Raw genomic sequence first — 13,640 nt, 5'->3', positions numbered from 1 at the left:
TTTGAGCAGCAAGAGGACGTTCCGTTCATGAAGCAGGTAGCACCCTCTGCTCATCCCGTTCGTGGTCAGGCGGATACGAACATACCCGTATCGTCTGCTGCTGAAACGACCTCTTCTGTTCCGAAGGACTCTTCTGAACAAGCCATTGCTGAAGCGGTTTCTCATATGCCGGCAGCTTCTAAGGAAGCGGGAGGTTCGTCCGGATCTCATGCTGGGCAAAAGTCCATTCTTGACGACGTGGATGATGATCCGGAGATACGCAGTCTGGACGAGGCACTTCTGAATCAGCCTTTATCTCTGAAGAGTAAAAATGTTGGAGCGGACACTGATCTGGTGATCCGGTCCCGCAAGAGGAAGGGTGAATCGGCTCAGGTACGCTCTTTTGATTCTCTCCCCATGCCAAGATTGAAGAAGACGAAGGGGAGTTCCTACTCTGAAGGCACTGTTATGGAGGAGCTTGATGAACATCTTTCTGGGGGTAAGAGTTCAAGGGAAGAAGCGGCCTTAGCCCGCAGTAGACCGACTCCGGCTTATTCAGGTGGTTTTGTCCCTGATAGCGAGGTGGAGAATATGGAGACGGAGAATCCGGTGGGCGTGGATAAGGGTAAAGCCCATAGTGAGCCGAAAGTGGTCACTTTTTCAGGTACGCACTTGGGCTCTTCTCTGGGTCCGGACTTTTTTATGGATGATGAGGAAGATCAAGTGTCTTCGCTTCCCTCATCTTGGTTCGGACCTGAGTTGATGTCCTTTTTTCGATATGCAGATCTGTTCTCGGAAGATATGGAGATTGACCCATCCACTGCTGAGGAGAAGTTTATACCCGACTGGGACATTCGGAACAAAGATACGGTCCTGGATGTTTTGACCGCTAAGATGATGCTCTTCAACATAAACACTCCGATGGACCATGTTCGAAGTCGGAAGATGAAAAACCCGGATCTTGGGGCCGCGGTTTTGACTAACCAAGCTCAGTCTAACATATTCGTGACAGAAGTTTATCGTAGGTGGGTTGAAGCGGAGTCTGTGCGGGAGAATTTGGAGAAGGAAGTCCGTTCCTTGAAGCGCAAAATTCTTAAGAGCCCGGAGGTGGAAAAGAAGGTAGCCCAGCTAACTCAAGACCTTCGGACTCAGCAAGAAAAGGTCGCATCTTTGACGGCTCAGAATCAATCATCACAGGCGGCTGCCGCGGCCGCTGCTGAGGACAGGGATAAGATTTCTTCGGAATTCAAAGTATTTTCTGAGTCCATGAAACAGAAGGACGAAGAGCACAAAGCGGTTTTGGCGAAGATGGAGGAGTCTCTCAGCGGTGCCCGTCTTGCGTATGAGAGTATGATGGCTGGTACGCTCGTATTTCCGCTTTATTAAATTTTTTCTTCTATTTTCTCTAACTTTTTTCCCAGAGCGTGATGCGCTTAAAACAGGGGAAGCTGATTTGAAGGGTCGTCTGGAGGAGATGGAGGGGGAGAATGCTTCTCTAAAGACGGAAGTGACTGATCTCCGCGAGACGAAGGTTTGGATGCTTACGGAAGGTGCCCAGCTTCTAGCAAAGAATATTCATAAGGGCAAGGAGATGACTGCTGCCGTGGCTGGGGTTAATAACGCGATGAGCGCGGTTGGCATTAACTCGGGCTTGCACTCCGGCTACGTTCATGCTTTGCAGAAAAAGACTCCTTTCAAAGAGATTCCACTGCTGAATCGTAATGCTACGGAGGAGCTGAAGGTGGCGGTTGCTTGTTTTGATACTCTCAAGTTCCCAGTAATAGAAGACCTTCCGAAGCTTAGTGATGCGCCCCTTCCTGAAATTAAGAAGGCCCTTCGCTTTGCTAGCGATGGTTTGTCGGATGAATGAGGTGGACATGCCCGGCTTTTTGGGGTATGCACCTTAGGTATTTTTAGTTAGTCCAGATGAATGTAAAGCTCGTTCGGTGTTTTGACAAATGTCCTGCTTTTTTGGACTTGTAACGATGTTTCTACTTTTGCTTGTTTGTTACCCTTTTATGAATGGTATCAAAACTTGTTCCGGTTGTTTATGTCCGGTTTATATTTGATGTAACTATTTTTCTCATGCGTCCATGTTAATGGTGTACATTTTGAATTTTTCTCGAACGTTCTTTTGTTAAATGCGGATCCGATTTTGTCTTTTTAAGGATAACTGGAAGGTCGTACGAACAATGCCAGTTCGTCCTTTCCTTTTAGGGTTAGATCCCTGGGTTCGGCCGACGAGTGTTTGTGAGTTGCAACTTTTTAACATTTTATTTATTAGGTTCGGAACTTGAATTTTTCCGATAGATGCAAAGTAAGAAACATTTTTGATCAATCCGCGGGTACTACCCTCCGCGGTTCTTGTAATTTAACTGGTGCGGGAAAACACATCCGCTTTACAGGAAATTTAAAATATGACGGAGCTCATAGCTTCCGTTTTACAATTATTTGTTTACAAACCTTCTAAAGATAACACTTTTTAAGGTGCACTCCGTTCCAAGTACGCGGAACGGAGGTTCCATCCATCTTGCTTAAGGTGTAGGCGCCGTCTTTTCCTGCTGTTTTGATCTGATAGGGCCCTTCCCACTTGGGGGCTAACTTCCCCGTTCCTTCAGCTAAGCTTGCTTCATTGTTCCGCATAACATATTCTCCGATCTTGAACCGGGTTTCCTTAACTTTGGAGTTGTAGTGTTTTTCCAACTCTTTTTTATACTTGGCTTCCCGGATTGCCGCGAGTTCTCTCCTCTCTTCGATTAAATCGAGGTTTAAACGGAGTTCTCTTTCGTTTTCTTGCTGGCTTAATTGTATGCGGGGCGTGGGGATCCCTACCTCTGCGGGTATGACAGCTTCGGTGCCGTATGTCAAGCTGAAAGGAGTTTCTTTGTTGCTTGTTTTAGGCATGGTTCGGTGTGCCCATAGGACATGCGGAAGTTCGTCTGCCCATGAAACGCCTTCCTTCCCCAACCGTTTTTTAATTCCTTCCACGATACTTCGGTTGGTTCTTTCCACTTGCCCGTTGGCCTGGGGATGGGCCACCGAAGCGAAGCTCTGTTCGATGTTCATTCTTTGGCACCATGTTTTAAACGGCTTCTCTGCAAACTGTTTACCATTGTCGCTCACTATGCAAAGAGGCATTCCGAACCTGCACACTATGTTTTCCCATGCGAACCTCAGCACTTGGTCTCCTGTGATCGTCCGGAGGGGCTTAGCTTCAACCCATTTAGTAAAGTAGTCGATGGCGACTAGTAGAAATCTTACTCCTCCGGTGGAGACGGGGAAAGGACCTACGATGTCAATTCCCCATTTCTGGAATGGCCAAGCCGAGGTTACAGGTACGAGATTGTTTTTGGCACGATGACTCACGGGAGCGTGGCGTTGGCAGTCTTCGCATGACTGGAGCTCATTTACTGCGCTTTGATGCATTCCTGGCCAAAAGTACCCGGCGTTCATGACCTTTGCAATAACCATCCTTGGCCCCGCGTGGATGCCGCATATTCCCCAATGTATTTCCCTTATAACGTAACTTGCTTCCTCTGGGGTTAGGCATTTTAGGAGCGGGCCTAAAAAGGTCTTCCTGTAGAGCTGACCATCGTGTATCTGATATTGCAGTGCTTTTACTTTTAACTTCCGTGCCTGAGCCTTGTCTTCTGGGAGCGCACCATTTTTCAAGTAATTCACGATCGGAGTCATCCAAGACTTTTCGGCCACGGAGACTGACATGACCGGCCTCGTCTGTTGGATGGCCGGAGTCTGCAGGGTCTCGACTAGAACCTCTTTTGACAGATGGCAAAATGCTACGGATGCCAGTTTGCTCAGAGCATCGGCTTTTTTGTTTTTGCTTCTCGGTATGTGCACTATTTTGCAAGAATCGAAAGAGGAGATTAAACTGTTGACCTGCTGTAGATACCGAACCATATTATCTTCTCGTGCCTCGTATTCGCCACTGACTTGATTGGCTACCAGTAATGAATCGACATGAGCTAATACGGAGGTTGCACCTGCTTTGGCTGCGGTTTGCAAGCCTGCAAGGAGAGCCTCATACTCTGCTTCATTATTTGACGTCTTGAATTCGAAACGTAATGCGTAAGTGTACTCTATTCCCTCCGGATCTATCAGAATTAACCCTGCTCCCGACCCTTCTTTGCTGGAAGCCCCGTCCGTATACAGGTTCCATACCTTCGGTAAGATGGGTTGACCTTTGATGCTTTCTCCGGTCGGGACTTCTGTGAGGAAATCAGCTACTGCCTGCCCTTTTACTGGACCTCTGGTACGATAAGTGATATCAAAGGCACTGAGCTCTATTGCCCATTTGGTGAGACGCCCGGAGACCTCTGGCTTCCTGAGGATTTGTTGGATCTGGAGATCGTTCTGTACTTCTATATTAAAAGCTTGGAAGTACCTTCGGAGGCGTCTGGAAGCATGTACCAAGGCGAGTGCCAATTTTTCTATCATCGGGTACCGAGTTTCGTAGTCTTTCAAGATGCGGCTTACGTAATAGACCGGGATTTGTGCCTGGTTCCGGTGTACTACAAGTACTGCGCTTATCGCAAAATGGGACGCAGATAGATATACCGTGACGGTTTCTCCGGTAGATGGTGCGGTCAAAGTAGGCAGAGACCCGAGGCATAACTTTAACTCCTGAAATGCCGAGTCTGCTTCTGACGTCCATTCTATTTGGCCTTTTGCCGTTCGCTTTTTTAATACGTTCATGAAAGGGATGGAGCGGTCTGCTGCTTTTGAAACAAAACGATGGAGAGCGACGAGTTTCCCGTTTAGGGACTGGATCTCTTTGATGGTTTTAGGAGGCTGCATGGAGACTACTGCCTTGATTTTATCCGGGTGCGCCTGGATTCCGGATCGCGTGACCCATACCCCGAGGAATTTTCCCTCTTCCAAGCCGAAAGAGCATTTCTTGGGATTGAGTTTGAGGTTGATACTCCGAAGCCTTGTAAAGGTTTCAAGTATGTCGTCTTCCTCCCGGCTTTTTATGACCAAGTCATCGACATAGATTTCCAAGTTTCTTCCGATCTGAGCTTTGAACGCTTTATCCATCAATCTCTGGTATGTGGCTCCGGCGTTTTTTAAGCCGAATGGCATTTTAGTATAACAGAATAGTCCCTCGTTTGTTACGAACGCGGTCTTATCTTCGTCTTCCGAAGCCATTTGGATTTGATGATAACCCTTATACGCATCCAAGAAGCACTTGAGACGGAAACTTGAGAGGGAGTCTATCTTCAAATCAATCTCTGGCAAAGGATAGCAATCCTTTGGGCACGCATTGTTTAGATCTGAAAAATCGACGCACATCCTCCAGGTTTTATCCTTCTTGGTTACCATAACTGGGTTGGAGACCCAGGTTTGGTAACGCACCTCTCTTATAATACCGGCGCTCAACAACTTTCGTACGTCTTCGGAGATGGCCTTGTTACGAGCCGGAGCCATGTTTCTTTTTCTCTGGGCTACTGGTTTTATTGAGTGTGATACGTTCAACTTATGTTCGGCCTAACACCGGGGAACTCCAACCATGTCGGAGGTTTGCCAGGCGAACACATCAAGTGAATTGGACAGTAGTTTCCATAACTTCTTCTTAGTTTGCTTGGGAAGCTGAGCTCCGATTGCAATTTTTTGCTCTGGAAAATGTGGGTGTATGGCCCATTCTTCTGTGAGAGTATTAGGAGGTTCGGCATTACCCTCGCTTTGTCGTATTTCAGCTACACCGATTGTTGATTCGGAGTACAGTGTTGCTATTCCGGCTTCAGTGGGGAATTTTAACGCTCCATGTATAGTTGAACTGATCATTCCGAAGGCGCACATACCAGGTCTTCCGAGTATGACATTGTGAACGGATCGCGCTTCAACCACTAGATACGTCAAGTTGACAGTTCGAACCAAACTCCCTTCTCCCATCGTTGTTGGAAGAGTGATTTGGCCCAAAGGCTGAACCACTTCTCCGGAGAAACTGACCAGAGGCATTGACACTTGAAGCAATTTTGCCTTGGTCTGTGGGGCTAATTGTTGAAAGCACTGCTTGTACATAATCTCGGTGGCGCTTCCGCTATCGACATATACTCTCCGAACCTTGTGTCCTGCAATGATTGCGGACACTATGACCGGTCCGTCCTTGACATCTTCCAAGCTGACAGGTGGGAAACCAATGGGTTGCTGCATCCAGGCGGCCAAATGCTGACTGGTCCGCTTGATGCCTTGGTTGTTTGCCCTGCGAATCATGCAAATTGCCGGTTGATTATTCGGATTTTCTCCCGAATTTCCGGAAGATTTTCCTTCCTTTACTTCTTTAACTAGGTGCGATAGCTTTCCGGACCGTACTGCCTTTTCTATTTCTTGCTTCAAAGACCAACAGTCATCTGTATTGTGACCCCGAGCATGATGGTAGTCACAATATTTCTTTGAATTTTTGTCTCCTGGGTTCCGAAGTTTTGGTGGGGCGGGGAAATTCATCCCCTCCGCACTGAGAATTTCACTGGGAGTTTTGGAGAGATCCGATAAATTGTAAAATCGTGATCCGGAGCTTTTCCCTCGTGGAGGTCTGTCGTTTCTACTGTAAGGATGTGATCGTCCCCTGCTCCCTGGTGGAGTCTTATCAAATACCGATCCACCATTTTTCTTCCATGAAGACATCTTGTGATCTGACTCTGGAGTAGGATTACATGCATTCTTGCCTCGAGCGAAAGCTCTGGCCCGTTCCATTAGTACCTCCATCGTCTTCGGTAGACTTTCGTGCAATTTCTCAACTAACTGATTATTCCGAACGCCGTGACAAAATCCAGAGATCCGCAGTTGATCAACTACCCCACTGATCTGCATGCTTTCCCGGTTAAACCGGTCAATGAAACTGTCTAAAGACTCTCCGTCTTTTCTCCGGATGTTGTGGACTTCGGTAATCTCCTTAGAGTAGTGCCTTTGTTGGCTGAAATTTTGGAGGAATAATCTTCGGAACTCCTCAAAGTCGTTGATCTCACCTTCATTCAACGCATCAAACCATACTCGTGCGGCTCCAGTTAGAGTTTGTGCAAACATAAAGCACCATGCTGGCATCGGCCATTGTTCTATTCGTGCAGCTCCGTCAAAATCGAACATATGATCATCCGGATCAGTTGTGCCATCGTACTTTTTCACCGTAGTTGGCATTTTGAGCTTTGGAGGAAGTTTGGCATGTGTTATACGAGCACTAAACTTTGATTTGGCTGTCATAGAAACTGGATGGTACGGCTTGGTGAGTTCCGGATCGCCAATTACATCCATCTGTATATCGTTTCGCGTGGCCATTACTGGTGAAGGTCCGGAGGAACCTTGTACGTATCCAGTATAGGCTTCCGAAGTAACGACTGTGGAAAATGTAGGAGTGATCATTGTCGGGCCCATAGTCCCTGTTGGTGCTTCGTCATGAAAGAGCCTGGTTCGCAAACCGAGGATCTGTTCATCTCTGGCCTGTTGCGCTTTTAATCTTCGTAGAAGACTTGCGTTTTTGGCGAGAAATTCTGCGCCGAACTCTGACGTTTGCGAAGTAGGGAGTAAGATGAAAGGCAAGGTTGTTCCCGGACCTGAGCTTAAAGTAGCTGAGGTCGTAGAGACGATGCTTGCTGGTGCAGTAATTTGCGTGCTAACAGCCGTAGATCCCAAATTCAAAGAACCTGGGGCCGCCATTTGTCAGTTCTTTGCTCAAGAAGTTCACTTCGGCTTCATCAATCCTGGTAACAGAGGTATTTGCGGGTACGGGATTCAGCATTGTTTCAGGTCTTCACCACAGCTGAATCATCATCTCCATCGTCACCACTATTTCCGGTAAACCGAACCATCCATAACCATCAACCTCATTCCGGTAATCACCTGCTACACCATCATCGACCAGTAACAACCACTTAACAACCATCTTCTCCAGCGACAATCGTGAAACCGTCCAACCACGATTACCATTAGAGTTTACAACCACGATTACCACTTAATATATTTTTTTTGGTTTCGGAGGGTTTTGTTCGAAGAAGACAGGCAACTGTGTAGTTTAGGTTTTTAATAATAATAATAATAATTATAAAATCAGCAATCATTATATAATTATTATTAATCAGAAAGTCATCATTACATAATCATTAGGTTATAATAATAATATTATTAATAATAATAATAAGTATTCTTTTATTATAAAAAAAAATATATATATATATATAAAAAAAAGGTGTTTGTTTGTTTGGTGGTGAATTCGGTTTGACGGATTTTTAGGTACGGTTCAGAAATCGGGTTCATTCTCGTGCAAAGGGTTTCAGTTAGCGAGTGCACGGGTTCTCGCTTTGAGATTGTGTTGAGGGAATAGTTAAAAGATCATATTTTTTTGGGATCATATCTTAAAAATGTTTTCTAAAAGAGAGATGCTTGAGCAGAAATTCGAAGGATTCAGTTACCCATACGGTGAATCTATAGATGCAGTGATTGGCCGGTTTGTTGAACTGCTTTCTGAAATGGAGAAGGCAGAAATGGTGGTGTCTACTCGCATAAGCAACAGAAAGCTTCTGGAGGCTATAAAAGGGATTCTAGATCAGGCGAACTGTAGTTGGTTTATGAATGTTAATCAGATAATAGTGACAACTGACGGCAACTGTTTCAAAATGAAGTCAGATGAGCTGATCTCCCTCATCAAATCCTATGGCAATGCTGACTCATCACAAAATTCAGCATTTATGTTTAACAAACCCATGGCTCAAGAAGTTACTCGTGATCGTGAAGAGATACTTTCAGTCTTTTGCACTCCTGAGTGTAGAGAAAGAGTTGAGGCATATCGGTTACACAACGCTGAGTTGATTCAAGATTACAAAGATATTAAAAATAAAAACTTTACTTTGGCCAAAAATGAAAAACTTTACAAAGAAAAAATTGAGGCCCAAAGAAAAGATATCGTTTAGTTAAAAGAAGATCTCAGCGCCAAGAACTGTAATTTTTTAGATGCTCTAGCAACAATTAGTGACTTGGCCAAAGAACTAGAAGATTTAAAGGTCAAATATCAGGTAAATGAAATTAATATTAAAAAATTTGACACTTCTACTAATTTAGTCAAGAACATTTGTGACATACAACTAGAGTACAAAGAAAAGAAAGGGGCTGGTTTGGGATACTCTAAAACTCCTCCTCCATACAATCATAATTATACTTATATGCCTTTTACAGAAGAGGAGTTAATTAATGAGGGCAAGATGGCTTACGGTCCAAAAACCGATAAGCCATCAATCAACAACAAATTTGTTGATAATAAACGACCAGCTCCTTCAATGAATTTTGTCTCAAAAGGCACCGTTGATCCTAACAGTTCGTTTGCATGTGCAGATGAAATAGAAGACTCAAAGTGTGAAGATACTCTTGGGGGAGAACAAGCTTTAAATTCTGATTTACCTAAAAATTGTTTTGATGAAAATAATCCTGATCTTGTTTTGGGACAAAATATTTTTAGCATGTTTCTTTCCTTAGCTTCAAATGGGCCTGATGTTTTGGGCAAGACTGATGATGGTTGTGTTGAAACTGTGAACATTAATTCTGGTGACGAATTTTCTTCAGTTAATGATTGTGAATGTGATGTTTCTAACTTTTCAGTTGATGATAGTGGTACAGGTGAGGTCCCTCAGGATACATTCAGTGAAACCACTGAAACTACTTCTCAAGAAAATCAAGAATATCCTGATTCTTCTTCTGAATCGGTCTCAGTGGGTGTTCCTAATGTTGAATCTAGTGGGACCCCATCGGAAACCGTTGATGCATGTGATGCAGAAACACGTGTTGATGAAACTTCTACATCTTCTGAAATTAAAACTGAACCAGATTTTGAAAAAGAAGAGGTGGTCACATTAAATGAAAAGTCACAAGAAAATGTTTCTGAAAAGGAAATTAAAACAGAAACTGAATCGTCTTTTCAAAATGATCCTGATAAAATTATAAAAGACGAAAAACATCAGTTAACTGAATCTCATGCTTGTGCTAGTTCTGATCAACAGGTACAGAAGAAATCAGAAAAGGCACATGGAACACAAGCAAAGCAACCTAAGCATGCTAAGCAAGCTCGGTCATCTAGACCCATCAGATCAGCTACTGCTGCTGGCTCTCCGAATCATATATTGAAGCGACAAACATGTTTCAACTGTGGAATTCCTGGGCACATTGCTAGAAATTGTGTTCATCGCCCAAACGTGCAACAAAATGCGAATATTCACTCTTGTGCTGATGTTTGTGAGCCGGTTCACAGCATGCAAAAGGAGCCAAAACGAGCAGATCAAAGTCGGGGGTATACGAAGTCTGGTTATCAAGGACATTCACGATCTCATAAGGCTCGTGACAAGGTGATTGAAAGCTCCAATAAGGGAGAAAAGATGAAGAATGGTGCTCAGAGCAACAAGACTTCTGCGAACAACAAATACAAGCACCCAAATTCGTCTTTGTCTAAGAGAAATGTGCAGGCGTATCCAGCGCAAAAAGGACCAGTTTGTCCTTCAGGACCTGCTAGAGCGAAGCAAGATGCTCAAAACGTTTTTCCGATGAAAAGACAAACTTGCTACAACTGTGGCATTGCGGGTCATATTGCTAGAAACTGCACACGGCGTCCCCATGTACCCTATTATATGCCAAATCAGAGGGTTACACCAAAGGATAACAATCATTCTAAGCCGATGAAGGTATTTTCACCTAAGGCAATGAAGAATGTGAATCCCAAGGTTAAACCTTCTGATGGGGATTGGAACGCTGCCAAAAACAAATGCAAAGCTTCTCAGGAACAAAAATGTTTTTCTCAAACTAACAAACCTGAAACAGCTAAAGTTGCTCAACCGAAGGCAACAAATGCGTTTGCTAGACCGAAACAGATTTGGAAACCCAAATCCAAAGTAGCAATGTCTCCAATCCTTGAAACGAAAGGGGACTTGTGTTTAAAAGAAGTGTCTTATTTTAATGCTTCAGGAAATCCCAGGACCACGATGGACTGGGTACCCATGTCTTACTAACCTCCTTACTTTTCAGGAACAACCCAGGAGGAGCTGTTGACAATCTCTGGAATGTTGATAGCGGTTGTTCCAGAGATAAAAACGGGTAACATTTCACTGTTGCAAAAAGTTCAAAATTTTTTTTTTACAGATGATATGTTTCCTTTGGAGGAGATAAAAGAAGTAAGAAATGATCAGCAAAAGGTACCGTTTAAATTCAGTACTTTGATTTGAATTTGATTAGTCTTCAATCTGATGACAGAACGGTTATGCAAAAATATTTTTCTCTCTTTTTCTTAGTTTTTAACTTTGTATATAAAGTGTCATTTCTCTAGTTAATGGTAAATTTGCGCAAAAAATCCAAGATTTATGCACAAATTTAGGGGGAGAGAGAGACATATATAGAGTTTAGGGGGAGAAAACTCAGAATAGAAAAATACAAAAAGAGTTTGCTGTATATATATGTATTGCTTTAGGGGGAGAAAATGAGAAAAACACAAAAACATTAGAAAATGAAAAAGCCAAAAAGAAAAATTGCATGATAGGGGAAGTGAAATAAATGTTCGTGTTAAAGGGTTTGACTAACACATGTAAGGTGCCATAGCTGAAAAGACTAGGATCTACTGCGATATGTCGATAGGCTTGACGCTCAACATGATAAAAGATACTAAGTGATATAAACATAACGAACTATGTACCATGTGGGTAACATACCAACGGCGCATGATTTTATGGTCTTAAATCTTGTGTTGATTGATAGCCAACATCTGAGGTTTCGGGTCTTTATATTGTTGAATCATCCGGGGATATCTTGGTTGTCCTTCTGCTTAGAACTAAAATTGTACATGACCCCAGGAAAGAAAGTCACTTGGAATTAGCTCAATTCTATTTGAATGTCTGTATGTTGTCCCGATACACACAATTTTGGTCTGCTTCTGAAATCTTATCTGAAAAAGTCGTGTACCTCCTCTGCTGCATCCAGATACATGCTGACCTGGAGGTGCTAGGCAACGACAGCTTCTGCTGCATCCAGATACATGCTGACCTAGCTGTACGTTGTCGTGCTATAGATCTAATACACCCGAAAGAGGCCCTCTAGTGCCCAAAAGAAACCCCAATAAACCTATATCAAATTGAGAAAAACTCATTTGATCTGTATATTATACCATCTCTGCAAAAGATCTATTTTGTTCTTTTCTCAACCTACTCCCAGTTAAGATTTCAGAAATCTGGATTGGACTTGTGAAATATGTGGTAGGGAAGATACTTGCATGATAGAGTGTGATGTTTATATTTCCGGGATTTGATTAGTATTTATTTGGGTGTTCATTGTTAAGAAATCAAAACATGATAAAACAGATTATATGCAGACTGCACAGTCAGGATATCTAAAAGGATGACATCAGTATACTCACTTGTTACGATGAATCGTTGTGCTTACCTTGATCGCGGGGGTATGCCTTGGAATGGGACACACGGGTATAATAGTATAATATTACCTTAATCATATCACGAAGTTGAAAAATTGAAAGTTGAGCGTTAAAGTTTAAGTGGACAAACATATTGGCAATCGCATAGACCAGTTTGACTAGGCTCGTACTGAAAAATGTTCCTTAGTCTGCCTCAGAACGAATTTTGATCCCATTTGCAAATTGTAATTGTATATTATGGTAGTTGTTTATATTTTGAGTTTTTATTTGTTTTAGTTCTTAAAAATTAAAAATTAAAAAAAATTTAAAAAAATAGAAAAATTCAAAAATTCAAAAATTCAAAAATTCAAAAATTCAAAATTCCAAAAATAGTGTGTTTATTTGTTTCTCTTAAAATTAAAATGTAATTGTTCTTGAAGATTTGACTGATCATCAAAAGTTAAAAGAATTTAAATTGTGAAATTTCATGTACCTAGTGTTCATGTGGTACTCTCCCTTTTGCATAAGAAATGTTTGCTTGTGAGTTTGTGAGCATGTGCAGAACTTGATTTCAATCAAGAACAGGGGTTGATGAAGACTGAGATGCTGTTAGTTGCTGAAGAAGTCCAAAGCATCACAACAACAAGATGTACCTGAGTCAGAAGAACCGGATACGAGACGTCGTCTGACAATGAAAGTGCATTTGAAGAAGTACCGTGAACTTGCTTGAAAGACAAAGACTGAAGAAGAAAAGAGCTGCTGAGAATCCTCCTCTCACATTCTTTTGAACAAGATTTTCAAGCAAATGCTGATCGTGATCCTGATATGAAGCTAACCACAAGATTTGAAGAAAGAGACCCAGTGCTGAGAGTTCAGAAGTCAAGAACTTCCACAACATCTGCAGCATAGCGACAACCATAGACTACGTTGAAGACGGTGCTGATTTCAAGTATGAAGACAATTTGATGGCATCAGTCTAGGGGGAGATTGTTAGGCCCTAAAGTGTGAGACTGACGCATCAAATTAATACAACGGACTATGGTTACGAACTGGGCTTTACTGGGTTAGTTTATATTAGGCTGTGGACCTTTATAGGTCACTTGGGCTAAGCTTTAGGCCATGTGGGCCAAGCAGGCCCAAGGGGAGCCCATGTGGGAAGTGGGCTTGCCTAGGTATATAAACAAGTTTTCTACTTGTTTTAGGGTTTGATCTTCATTGTTACAAAAATTCCTAGAGAGAGGCGATTTGGTTGGGATCACTTGTACTAGACGGTTTT

The 13,640-nt window shown here is 42.9% G+C and overlaps 2 protein-coding genes across 2 annotated transcripts; both read right to left on the bottom strand.

Annotated features, from left to right (window-relative positions):
• Positions 1-2,445: 2,445 nt before the first annotated feature.
• LOC110906497 lies at positions 2,446-5,424 on the bottom strand. The gene has a single exon (XM_022151618.1). The coding sequence runs from the start codon at positions 5,422-5,424 to the stop codon at positions 2,446-2,448; it is 2,979 nt and encodes a 992-aa protein (XP_022007310.1).
• Positions 5,425-5,484: 60 nt separating this feature from the next.
• On the bottom strand, positions 5,485-7,365 carry LOC110906498. The gene has a single exon (XM_022151619.1). It carries the CDS (start codon positions 7,363-7,365, stop codon positions 5,485-5,487), a length of 1,881 nt encoding a protein of 626 aa, XP_022007311.1.
• Positions 7,366-13,640: the final 6,275 nt, after the last annotated feature.

The sequence above is a fragment of the Helianthus annuus genome, chromosome 14, assembly GCF_002127325.2.
Source record: "Helianthus annuus cultivar XRQ/B chromosome 14, HanXRQr2.0-SUNRISE, whole genome shotgun sequence".
Classification (NCBI taxonomy): Eukaryota; Viridiplantae; Streptophyta; class Magnoliopsida; order Asterales; family Asteraceae; genus Helianthus; species Helianthus annuus.
The sequence above is the reverse complement of the archived record's forward strand: the minus strand, read 5'-3'. Positions and strand labels throughout refer to the sequence as shown.

What these genes read in the sequence shown, in the direction of transcription:
- LOC110906497 (XM_022151618.1), bottom strand. Translation starts at nt 5,424, where the DNA reads ATGGCTCCGGCTCGTAACAAGGCCATCTCCGAAGACGTACGAAAGTTG.
- LOC110906498 (XM_022151619.1), bottom strand. Translation starts at nt 7,365, where the DNA reads ATGGGCCCGACAATGATCACTCCTACATTTTCCACAGTCGTTACTTCG.